General features: G+C 41.1%; 1 protein-coding gene across 9 annotated transcripts in view; it reads left to right on the top strand.

Annotated features, from left to right (window-relative positions):
• Positions 1-12,651, top strand: part of mylk4b (myosin light chain kinase family, member 4b) — a 189,944-nt gene that overhangs the window by 110,816 nt on the left and 66,477 nt on the right. For 6 of the 9 annotated variants that reach the window (XR_012095721.1, XM_073024203.1, XM_073024200.1 and 3 more), the window contains exon 1: positions 8,967-9,990. The exons of the other annotated variants lie outside the window; for them this stretch is intronic. Coding sequence is in view for 5 of the 6 variants with exons in the window: in XM_073024203.1 (XP_072880304.1) it covers positions 9,361-9,990 (630 nt within the window). In the remaining variant the exon portion in view is untranslated. Of the gene's footprint in view, positions 1-8,966; positions 9,991-12,651 lie in introns of those variants that run through there. 9 annotated transcript variants of the gene reach the window in all.

Below are 12,651 nucleotides of genomic sequence, written 5' to 3'. Positions count from 1 at the left end.
GAGGTCTGGAGACTGGAGACTGGAGGCCTGTCCTGGGATTGGAGGACTGTTCATCTATGTGGGAGGGAAGAAAGGGCTTCTTTTGCTCTTGTTGTTTGGCTGCCTGTTGTTCTGCCAAGCATTGTGAACATGCTATATTGGCACTGGAATGTGTGGCGTTATTTGCAGTCTGCCCCAAGACATCATTATGCGTGATGGTTGTTAATGTAAATTACACATTTCACAGTATATTCGATATACATGTGATAAATCTGAATCTGAGGTATCTGCTAATTCAATATGGAACCAAGTAAGTACATGCAAAATTAGGTTTTCATTACAGTACTGTGCAAAGGTGCTGAAGACCTTTGCACAGTACTGTAGAAGTTTTATGTATTGCACTGTACTGCTGCAGCAAAAATAAAACAACTTTCATGGCATATGTGAGTGACAATAAACCTGATTCTGATCTGGGTCTCTGTTGTTGACTGAGAGTGGGAAGGGGGAAGGGAGAGGGGAAATCATGGTTGGGAAATATGAAAGGAGAGGGGCGGGAGTGGGAAGCACCAGAGAGACATTCTGTAATGATCAATAAAACCAATTGTCTGGAATCAAATAACCTTGCCTGGTGTCTCAGGGCTGGGCGTGTCTGAACCCACACCAACCCCACACGTCTCTGCACACCTTCTCTGCCACCTGTCCCCACACCCCTCCTGCAGAGCTCCACCCTCACCATTCTCAACATCCTTTGCTCGTGCCAGGTTTACCAAGTCACTCTCCACTCTGTGTTGACAAATACAGAACTGTGCAAAATTCTTAGGCATCCTTGCTCTATATATGTGTGTGTGTGTATATATATATGCAAAATCAGTGGCAGAGCGTTTGCTATGAACTCTCCACTCAGCAAAGCTGGCAGATGATTGACAGATGCTTGTTTAATAAGAGTAGAACTGATCTCTGAGTTCAGGAGAAGCTGTTCTCTGGATCCATAAAGATCATTTAGAAGACTGCTGGACTGGTTCCAATGCTTCTCCATCCCACAAAGTTACAGCAACAAATTCTATTCATTTAACACCTCTAATGCAGTCAAAGCATTCAAGCCACAACTCAGGCAAGGTTTTAGGAATAATGTTGCCACTGATCTAGGATATGGGCGCAGATCATGAACAGCCTGATGGAAGTGTCGGGTTTCAAGGAGGAGGGAGAGGCAGAGCGGAATTGTGGAATGGTGGTGGCGAGTGCTACGAAGTCGGTAGCCGGGCAGGAGAGGATCAGGCAGCCGGGTCCTCGGGTGATAGGCTTGGACAGAAATGTAAAGCAGTCACTTTACAGAGGAGCTAATGGTCTACAAAATGGACGTAGGATCAAAAATTCAAGCCCCCCCCCCCCTTACCGTTAATAATCCAGGTTGCTTCTTGAGAATTACTTGTAATCCTCTGTGGGAGAGGGAAGTGGTCTAATACTCATTTCAATAACATGCCCAAGTTTCTTGGGAAAAGTTACAGCTACCGGCAGCTTGTGTAACACAAATTAATGAAGCATCTGGGCCTGATGCTTAAGCTTTCGACACTTAAGAAAACAGATTCCCCTCCAACTCATGCACCACTCTGACTTGGAAGTGCATTGACGTTTCTTCATTGGCATAGGACCGCGTCCTGAATCTTCCTCCACACGGCACTGTGGGAACACCTTTACCAGAGAAATGCAATAATCCAGAAAGAGAGCTGACCACCCACTTGTTAAGGGCAATTATATTCTTTCTATATGAATTGTAGGCTGGTCTTGCCAGCAATGCCCACATCCCAGTGAATGAATAATACAAATAAAAATTTCAGGCCAGGTAGGGAGCCGCTGTTGATGACAACCTTTCAAAATTGCCTATAATTACTTTCAGCATCAATATTTATTTTATTGCTGTGTTAGCTTAACTCATGAAAAAGGTCTTTTTAGACACCATAGCAAGCCAATGCAATTAAATCTATTTTGTTGCCTTAGAAGGATTTTGAGAAATCTGAGAACGTGCTGTATAAATGTAATTCTGTCTTTTATTCCTCAACACTTATTGTTTCTTCATGATTTACTAATTGTTTCTATCAAACACTTTCAATAATCTTTTGAATAGGACAATAAAATTGACAAGCAATAATAAAATATACAAGTATGCAACATTTAAAAACATTACTGGTATTTTTCCAATCTACTTGGCTGCTTTTCCAATTTACATGGTAGTTCTTGCCACACATCAAGTTGATACCTGTTGGTACATTTGGTCCTAATTATTTCTAGATAATATCATGGTGGTCTTCTTTTCCTTTTGGCAGTCACATAATTTTCAAATGAGCTCCATACTTGTTCAAATTGAATTAATTGACCCCTCTGGTTAAATGTTAATCTCTGTAGGTTAATAATATCCAGAATGAATGAATCCACTGTTCCTGGGATTGTGATTTCCAGGCAATAACTAAATGAGCAGCAACGAAGAATTTGATACTGAACTGCCCATTGAATTTGAACACCAACCAATACTCAGTATATTTACTTCAGAATTAGTATGTAAAATCCCAACAATCAGCACCTCCAGACAAAATGATGGATAGTTAGCCATTTCCAAAGTAGAAGTGCTGCTATTTGACCCTGATACTAGAATTGTATGACTGGGAACCTCAATTTTGTATTGAACATCTGGGAAACAAAATGACCTTTAGCTGTATAAACCATTTATTCTTTGGGTGGCTTATATGGTTGTTGAAGCAAATTGACCTTTAAATTACCTTTAGTTTCACTGGCAAACTCTTTTCCCAGTGCTCCCAAAGCATTTGCAGCAACATTTTTAATTTAGTTAAAAAAGCGGCTTAAAGTATAATTATCAATGCTGAATCAGTACAAATCCTTCTCTTTTTTTGTGATTTTGGCCTAGTCCCGACTCTAGGAATAGGGATTTTTAGATGGCCAATATTTTCTGCCTGTTTCTAACTTCCCTCGAAAGGTTATGGTGAACCACTCCTGTCCTTGTGGTGAAGGTATTTCCACAATACTGATGGGTAGGAAGTTCCCTGCAATAACAATGGGCTGATGATGATGTATCTCCAAGCCAGTTTGCAATGCAACTTGGAGACAAACCAGCAGGTGATGCTCCCCCGTGCTTGCTGTCCTATGCCTTCTTGGTGGCAGAGATTGAGCATTTGGGAGATGTGTGAGCAGCCTTGAGTAAACTCACCGACAACACCACTGTTGTTGGCAGAATCTCAGATGACAACAAGGAGGTGTACAGGAGCCTGAGTGGGGTCACAATTACCTTGCACTCAACATCAGCAAGACTAAGGAACTGATTATGTACTTCAGGAAAGGGAATTAGGGAGAACACACACCCATCTCACTGAGGGGCCAACACTGGAAAGGTGAGCAGATTCAAGTTCCCAGATATCAACACCTCAGAGAATTTACCCAGGGTACAACAATCATAAAGAAGGCACACCAGTGGCTATCTTTCATTGGGAGTTTGAGGAGACTTGGTATGACACCAAAAGGAGCTAGCAGTTGCTACAGGTGAACCTGGAGAGCATTCTGACTGGTGTATCGCTGCCTGGTATGGAGGCTCCATTGTGGAGGATCAAAAGAGCCTTCAGAGGGTTGTAGATTCAGCCGGCTCCATTACAGGCACCAGCCTCCACACCATCGAGGACATCTTTAAAAGGCAGTGCTGCAAGAAGGTGGCATCCACCACTAGGGACACTCGCCATCTGAGACATGCTCTCTTCACATAACTGCCACTGGCATTATTTATTTATTTATTTTACTTTCACTGTAACTTATAGCATTTTTTAAGTCGTGCTTGCCACAAAACAACTAATCTCATGACTGCAATAATAAAGCTGCTTCTGAGTAAATGCAGTACATTTTGTTGATGTACGTACTGAATACTGTGCACTGATAGAGAAAGAATTAAATGCTTTAGGTCGTGGATGGGATGCCATACAAGTGGGCTGCTTTTCCCTGGGTGATATCAAGTCCCCAGAGACTTGTTGAAGTTGCATTCATCCGATCAATGAGCAGTATTCAGTCACACTCCTGACTTTTGACTTGCAGATTGTGTAAAAACTTGGACTGTCTGGATGTGAGTCAGTCACCGCTAGCTACACAGCCTAAACCTGTTCTTGAAAGGATTGTACTCAAATGGTTGGCATGGTTATGGTTCTGATCAATTTATTCCCAGGAGTCCAAGATTTTATGTTTGACAATGAAAATGTTTAGGGTAGGTGGCTATATTCTTTCTTGAGATGGTCATTGTCTGACACTTCTGTGGTGCAAACTTTACTTGCTATTTATCAGCTCATGCCTGAATGTTATCCAGACCTTACTGCATGCAACCACCTGCTCCCTCATTTGTTGAGGATTTACAAATAGACTTGTGCATTGTGCAATCATTTGCAAACATCCCTAGTCCTGACCTCATGATAGAAAGGAGATCATTGACGAAGGTAGAGTCGTAGATGTAGTATGTATAGATTTCAGCAAGGCATTTGATAAGGTACCCCATGCAAGGCTTATTGAGAAAGTAAGGAGGCATGGGATCCAAGGGGACATTGCTTTTTGGATCCAGAACTGGCTTGCCCACAGAAATCAAAGAGTGGTTGTAGACGGGTCATATTCTGCATGGAGGTTGGTGACCAGTGGTGCGCCTCAGGGATCTGTTCTGGGACCCTTACTCTTCATGATTTTTATAAATGACCTGGATGAGGAAGTGGAGAGATGGGTTAGTAAATTTGCTGATGACACAAAAGTTTGGGGTGCTGTGGATAGTGTGGAGGGCTGTCAGAGGTTACAGTGGGACATTGATAGGATGCAAAACTGGGCTGAGAAGTGGCAGATGGAGTTCAACCCAGATAAGTGTGAGGTGGTTTATTTTGGTAGGTCAAATATGATGACAGAATATAGAATTAATGATAAGACTCTTGGCAGTGTGGAGGACCAGAGGGATCTTGGGATCCGAGTCCATTGGACACTCAAAGCAGCTGCGCAGGTTGACTCTGTGGTTAAAATGGCGTATGGTGCAATGGTCTTCATCAACTGTGGGGTTGAGTTTAAGAGATGAGAGGTAATGTTGCAGCTATATAGTACCCTGGTCAGACCCCACTTGGAGTACTGTGCTCAATTCTGGTTGTCTCACTACAGGAAGGACGTGGAAACTATAGAAAGGATGCAGAGGAGGTTTACAAGGATGTTGCCTGGATTGGGGAGCATGCCTTATGAGAATAGGTTGAGTGAACTCGGCCTTTTCTCCTTGGAGTGACGGAGGATGAGAGGTGACCTTATAGAGGTGTACAAGATAATGAGAGGCATAGATCATGTGGCTAGTCAGAGGCTTTTTCCCAGGGTTGAAATGGCTAGCACAAGAGTATATAGTTTTAGCGCACTTGGAAGTAGGTACAGAGGAGATGTCAGGGGTATGTTTCTTTTACACAGAGAGTGGTGAGTGCGTGGAATGGGCTGCCAGCAGTGGTGGTGAAGGCGGAAATGATAAGGTCTTTTAAGAGACTCCTGGATAGGTACATGGAGCTTAGAAAAATAGAGGGCTATGGGTAAGCTTAGGTAGTTCTAAGGTAAGGACATGTTCGGCATAGCTTTGTGGGCTGAAGGGCCTGTATTGTGCTGTAGGTTTTCTATGTTTCTATGATGAGGAATCTGAAGATGTTTGGGTTGTACTGCTCTGAATAATCGCTGGAGTGATACCCTGGATTTGATGTTGATTGGTCTCCAGCTACCACAACCAACTTGTGCAAAGTTTTATTTTGACCACTCAAGTGTTTTCCTTTTGATGGCCATTAGCTTCAGTTTTGCCAGATTTCCATGATGTCCCATCAAGTCAAATCCTGCCTTGATTCCAAGAGAGGTCCCTCTACCAGAAGCCCAGCTTCCTATCTGGTGGGACTGTATCAATGTCTCCAAGGAAATTTAAGGCCTTGTTATCTTTTTTCAAGCATCTTTCAAGTTTAAGTTCATTGCTCGTGTTTGGCATAGGAGCAGACTTTCTCTTTATCTGATGGGTGGAAAAGTTTGCAAGTGTGAGCTCGGTAAATCGGTGCCAAAAAGTGATCCAGCTCAGAAACAGGAACATTGACCAAAGGAGCTTGTGCTATCAAACATCGATTATTGCGCTAAACTTACACTCATCCCATTTTATTCTCCTCATATTCCTATCAACTATTCTTCAGGTTCTACCACTCACTGATACACCGGAGAAATTTACAGGAGCCATTTAACCAATGAAGAGAGAGGGATGTGCAGAACCCAGGGGAAATCCATGCAATCACAGGGAGAATATGCAAGCTCCATATTGATAATGCCAAATGTTAACACTAAGCCAGTGTTACTGGACTCTAAAGTAGCATCCCTGTGCTGCAGATTTACTCTCCACCTTCTGCCTAAATGCATCTTTATTACTGAATTGGAACCAGTGAGGTTCCACAACAAAGAGAACCTCAGCTGTCATCATTTTATAACAGAGGTTGTTGTATTGATGTTGAGAAATTTAAAAGAGCCAAAATCCAGAAAGCTTTTCTACATTTTCCCAAAGAGAATTATCTTGGCTAGGAACCTTCAAACAATCCTCAACATATCTCAGTTCCATCACAGCTGATTTTAAAATCTCTTGTGGTTTTCCTTAGCTGAATTTTCATTCTGAAGTACGGTAAGTCTTTTTGAATTGACTCCAGCCAATAATTTAGCCTGCAAATAAATGCCTTTACCTTAAGATTTAATAATATAGATAGAACAATAGATATATGATATTTTCTGCGTACTAATGATGTTGCTAATTAGCTGAGAAAAATAAAAACTATGATATTCACGATCCAAACATCAAAGTATCTCTAACAGAGACATTGAACTGGAATTATGGCTGAGGATTTGTGATAGAAATCTCTGTCATCTTTGGCCTCAAAAAGCCTGACCTAAACATTCTACTGATCAATGATAATGCAGAATGGAGACTACTCAGTCTCACGTGTCTATGATGGCCTAGTATGCATGTAATATGGTGCTTATTATGCATTTCCTTGTAAATTGAGTTTCTATGGTCACCTTAAAATGGTACCTGAATGTTTCAGGTCATGAGCACCATGTCTACAACTGGTAGGTGTCAAGGAATGCTTGCACATGCCAGCAAGAAGGAAGGGGAGCAATATAAAGTTGAGGGGAGAAATGGGAAAGGCTGAATGCTTGGGATCCCAAGCACATGGCACATTCATTGTATTGTGAAGGGCAAATGAAGAGGAAAGTACAGCAGAAACAGTAGGAATTGGTGCCAATGCAACCCGATGCTCACAGACATGGAGGTAATTGAACAGCAATAGGTGGATGGACAAATTAATGCAAATTAAGGGGAGAATATGAGGCATTGACTGGGAAATGTGCTTAAAAGGAAGAGAGGGGAAACCAAGAAAACTCCTTTAAATGGAGGAGTAATTGGGGAAGTGAAGATAGAGTGCCAACATCAACAGTGAGGAAGAAACTGGCAAGTCAACAGGGAAGAGGAGCAAAGTTGATTGAATTAATGTGGAGGGAGAGGGAGGGCCAACTGCCTGAAGCAAAGGTGAAGAGGGACAAGTGCGATTAAATAAATGGGCAGCACATAGCACAATTAAGTGATGCTACCTCACAGGTCCAGAGGCCTGGGTTCGATCCTGACCTCAGGTCCTCTCTCTGTGGCAGGGGTTCCCAAGCTTTTTTATGCCATGGGCCGATACCATTAAGGTGGGGGTCTGTGAACCCCAGGTTGGGAAATCCTGCTCTGTGGAGGTTGCACATCCTGCTTGTGACTGTATGGGTTTCTCTGCAGGCCGCAGTTGTCTCCAACCTCCCAGGGAAGTGTTATTTACCCACTGTGAATTACCCTTTGATGTAGGTTAATGACAAAGAAGAATCAAAGTGAAGTTAATGGGCATGTAAGAGAAAATAAGTTGCAGGGCCACATGGAAGTAAGGGACAAACTGCTGATGGTATTACTCCCTCTTGGAGCTGACATGGATTTCATGTCTGAATGGAGAGGAACAGAGTGGCTGTTGGGGTGGGGTAGCTGAATAAATGGAGAAGGCAGTGTGCCTTCAGAATGGGGAGAGGAAGAAGAGCCATTAGATGGGGGCATGGAAAGAGCTTCTGGATAAAAAAGGGTGAAATGGATGAGTGTGTGAATAAACAGGGGGAAGGAAAATTGTCTTTAAATAGCCAGTAATTATTTCTTTAGATAAGGGTTAAGGGGGGGGGGTTAAGGGGAGGGGGGAGGGTTAATATTATTTTTCTTTTTCTTACTATTTTATCATCACATTTATTCTTTGTAATTTTCTAAAAATTTAATAAATAAATAATAATTTTTTTTTTAAATAGCCGATAATGAAGGGATAGGGTGTCTGAATAAGCATGGAGGAAGTGTTAAGCGATTCTGATTAAATAAATCTGGAAGAGTAGGAAAAATTGCTAGTGCCATTTTTTCTGTCTTCCTCTGGCCTACCAGATCAGGCTGAAGCATTTGGTCATCTCAAGAGAGCGACTTGCATTTACTGCCCAAATCTTTCCCAAGTGTTTATATCAAATGCCCGGAAGGAAAGTTTACATTAAATTTTCCTACTAGGAATAAAACCTATTTATTTTAGAGATTTAAAACTGGGCACATGTTTACTAGGATTAGATTCAATTCTACTAGTTAACATGATTATCAACAATGTTCGAATTTAGAAAAATTTTCTTACTGACTTACTTTTTACATAAAAGAGCCAGTAACTACCTTGCACATAACACAGCCATATTCTTGCTTAGGAAAACTGAAGTGGAAATGGCCTTGCACTTTAAAGTATATCAAATGTCATGCAAGAAATGTGTTGCTGAATGCCATGGGTGCCCAAACAGCCTTCTACATTTCAGTGCGAGCGTCACAAGGTAACAGACATTTGGAGTGGGTAGGAAAATTTCAATGTCAGTTTGCTTCAGCTAAATGTAGTCATTGTATGTCTTTAGAATACATAAAAGGAACAAAGGAAACTAAGCGAACTGAAAGAATCATCCGTCACTACACTTGTAGATCAAGCTATATTTGTCGGATGTCCTGCTGGACTCATTTGCAGGATCTGAGTTACTTGAAACTTTTTTGAAAGCCTCCAATGCAGTTATTAAAACTTCACTTCCAAGAACTGACTAACTTTGCAAATGCTGCTGAACATCTCAGATTAATCATTTGAAACAGAAACAAAATCTCTGTGGTGTTTCGTACCTTTAATGGTAAAAAACTGATTTGGACAATTGAATTTGAAGGTAAGCTATTTTGATTGTGCTAGTCAATTTATTGCTTGCTGCAAAGACCTCAATCTTCTAACGTTATCAAATTCCAAAATGACTACACCACCTAGGAAGAACTCCAACACTTTGGTGCATTCTCTGGCCAAGGTGTTTGACTCTAACCCCATTCAGAGCCAAGGACCACCAGTGATAACGGGATCCTCCAGAAAATGTTCAGAGAGCAGTCGAAACACTTCTGTGGATAGTTTCAGCACAATGGATATTAAACTGGAGTCTTTAAGTCAAACTGTAGATAAAATACTAGGTGTGCAAGAAAATGTTGTCCAGAAGCTGAATGGCATATCTCAAGATGTAGTTAGGATTGGAAAAGACATTGAAATGTTGAAGGCTGACAACGAAAGAAAGAAACAGAACACCATCTGTCAAGGAGAAGAAAATAAAACTGCAAGCCCTTCTGGGGAAATTTCGGACTTGCTGTCAACACTGAATCAGAATTCAAAGGAACAAAATACGAAAATTGATGGAATTGAAAATGTTCTTTTTGGAATGCAGCAAGTCATTAACTATTTAGGAGAGACATTTAAAAATTCAAGAATTGCAGAGTTTATTCTCAAAGGCCAAGTTACATCAAAGCAACGAAGTACAGTGGGCGGTGATGGGCAGAAGATTTCTAAGAAGAGAATTACCTCAGAAAAAGTAGTGCTAAGAAGGAAAAAAGTAAAGGTAAATATTTTGAAGTGCTCGGTAATATTAACTGAACAATATAATGTAAGGAAATGATTCAAATTATCTTCTTTGCACTCTTAAGTTTACTGTATTTTGGGGAGCAGGAGGACATAGCCAGGAGCCAATGAAAAATGTTTATAATGGTACCTTATATTTCTTTTTATTTTAATGTATTTTGCTGATGAGATTGCTAATGATGTGAACAATTTTATCCAGTATTTCATTAGTAATGAGAGAATGTAACTGGAATCTACTGATTTGAAGATTTGATGGGATTTGTATAGACTTAGATATTCAGTTGGGTGAAGACTGGAGGTTTTATACTTGGATCTCAGCATCTTGGGTTGGGTGAGTAAGTCAGGCTGGACTCCTGGTCATCAACAAGTCACTGCGGCAAGACGTTAAGTGTGTGTGGATGCTGCATAAAATTGCATTTGGACTATAATTTGATATTTCCCATGGACTAAAAGCCAGTTACTTCGTCTCATCTGGGTTTCCAACATTGAGTGTTATAGAGTTAGAAAGCATGGGAAAGGCCCCTTCAGACCAGCTTCTCCATGCCAACCAAGGTACTTTCCTGATCTACTCCCATTTGCCAGGAATTTGCTCCATATCTTTATAAAGCTTAAAGCTCCAAATTAGTCTTAAACATTGTAATTATACTCCCTGCTTCTACCACTTCCTTTGGCAGCTTGTTCCATATACCCACTATCCTCCATAAGAAAAACTTGCTCCTCCTGTCCCATTTAAGTCATTTCTCTCTCACTTTACAGTTGTATCCTTTGGTTATACAAACGTTTGTAGATGCCCATATACTGGGAAAATATTGCGACCTTTCAACTTGTCTATACCCTCATGATTTTATAAACCTCTGTATGCTCACCCCCTCCTTTGCAAAAAGCCCAGGCTTATCCATTTTGTCCTTATAACTCACACCCTCCAGTCCCAGCAACATCCTCCTGAATAATTTCTGCACCCTCTCTAGCCTAATCACATCCTTCCCGCAGCATGGTGACCAGACCTGCACACAATTTTCAGGAGCTGTCTCATCTTTGTCTTGTAAAGGTGTGACATGCTACCAATGTCAGTGTCCCATCATAAGGCGGCAAACATACTTCTTCTTCACGACCTTATCTTCCTCTGTCGCCACTTTCAGGGAACTATGTATTTATGCACCTTGGTTTCTGTGTTCTACAACTCTCCCCAGGGTCCTGTCATGATAGCCGGCCACTTAAGAGGTAGCACCAGGCAGTGGGTAGCTATGGATCTGTTCTAGAATTAAAATTTTGTTTCTTGCATCCATCGTTATTTCTTAAATAAAAATACTTTTGTGTTTCCGTTGCTATGTACAAGCAATAAGGAAGGGAAATGTGGGAGGGTATTGCCCAAGCACTAAGATTGTATACATAATTGTTTGTATACATGTATGTTCAGTCAGATACAATGTACAGTCCTATGCAATCAGATCAATGTGCATTGATAAATCCGATGGGCCACTGAATGAAGCTGTCCCATAGCCTGTAGGCCCTGGCCTTAATGCTGCGGTACCATTTGCCAGATGGAAACAGCTGAAACAGTTTGTGATTGGGGTGGCTGGAGCCCCTGATGATCCTCCAGGGCCTTTTTATGCACCTGCTGCTGTAACTGCCCTGAACAGAGGAAAGTTCACATCCATAGGTGTGCTGGGCTGTCCCCACCACTCTCTGATCGAGGGTAGTACAGTTCCTGCATCAGAGGGTGACACAGTGAGTCAGGAGGCTCTCGATGGTGCCCCTGTAAAATGTCGGCACCTATAGCATGGAAAGGAAAAGGGGGAAAAACAGATGAGACAAAAGATAAAAGAAAGAGTACATTTGTCTTCAGAATTGACTTGAAGATACTTGAGATGAGATGTCTCATCGCTCATGTGGATGTAAAAGATGTCATGCCACTAATTTAAAGGAGTAAAGGATTTATCTCAGAGTACTGGCAGATATTTACTCTCTTTCAATATTTCTGATAATATATACTTACTAATGTAACGCTTGGTGCTTGCTGTGCAGAAGTAATTACTTGTATTCCCTAAATTACATTATTGACTACATTTCTAAAGTACTCCATTTCCTATAAGATGGTGTAGAGTAGGGATGTGCAAGGTGCAACTAGTGCAATGCTTATTCTCTCCTTACTAATTTTTAATTCTCTTCGGGTGGGCCAGGTGGCTCTTTTTTCAACTTGCTTTCTTGACTAAGCCCAATAAAATGCCAGAAGACGTATCTTCAGAAGCATCAGTGAATATTTTGGATATGGCGTTGGTTTTGGCAGCGGGAATAACATGTAATAGGAGTAACCCGAAAAAAGAGGTGAAGACAGATGTCAGCATTGAATGAAATGTCAGATAGTTGGTTGGTTAACTCACTGAATTAGACTAAATTATTAGACTGCACAGAAACTGGAAATTTCCTGAAACAGGTTACTGCCACATTCTTGTCAGTAATGTGCAGTTGATGGTATAATGGGGTATAAATGAAAATTGGTAAGGAAAAAATATAAGAAGAATTTTGCTTCATTATATTGTAACTATTTTACTCCAAATCAAACTGAGCAGTGAGTTAAAAGATGCTTCTGGAAATAATGATAAATTTAGAGCTTTCTTTCCCAAGTGCATGTGAGGACATT

This window comes from Hemitrygon akajei, chromosome 20 (genome assembly GCF_048418815.1).
Source record: "Hemitrygon akajei chromosome 20, sHemAka1.3, whole genome shotgun sequence".
NCBI classification, from domain to species: domain Eukaryota; kingdom Metazoa; phylum Chordata; class Chondrichthyes; order Myliobatiformes; family Dasyatidae; genus Hemitrygon; species Hemitrygon akajei.
Note: the sequence above shows the minus strand (reverse complement) of the source record. Positions and strands in the feature narration are given on the sequence as shown.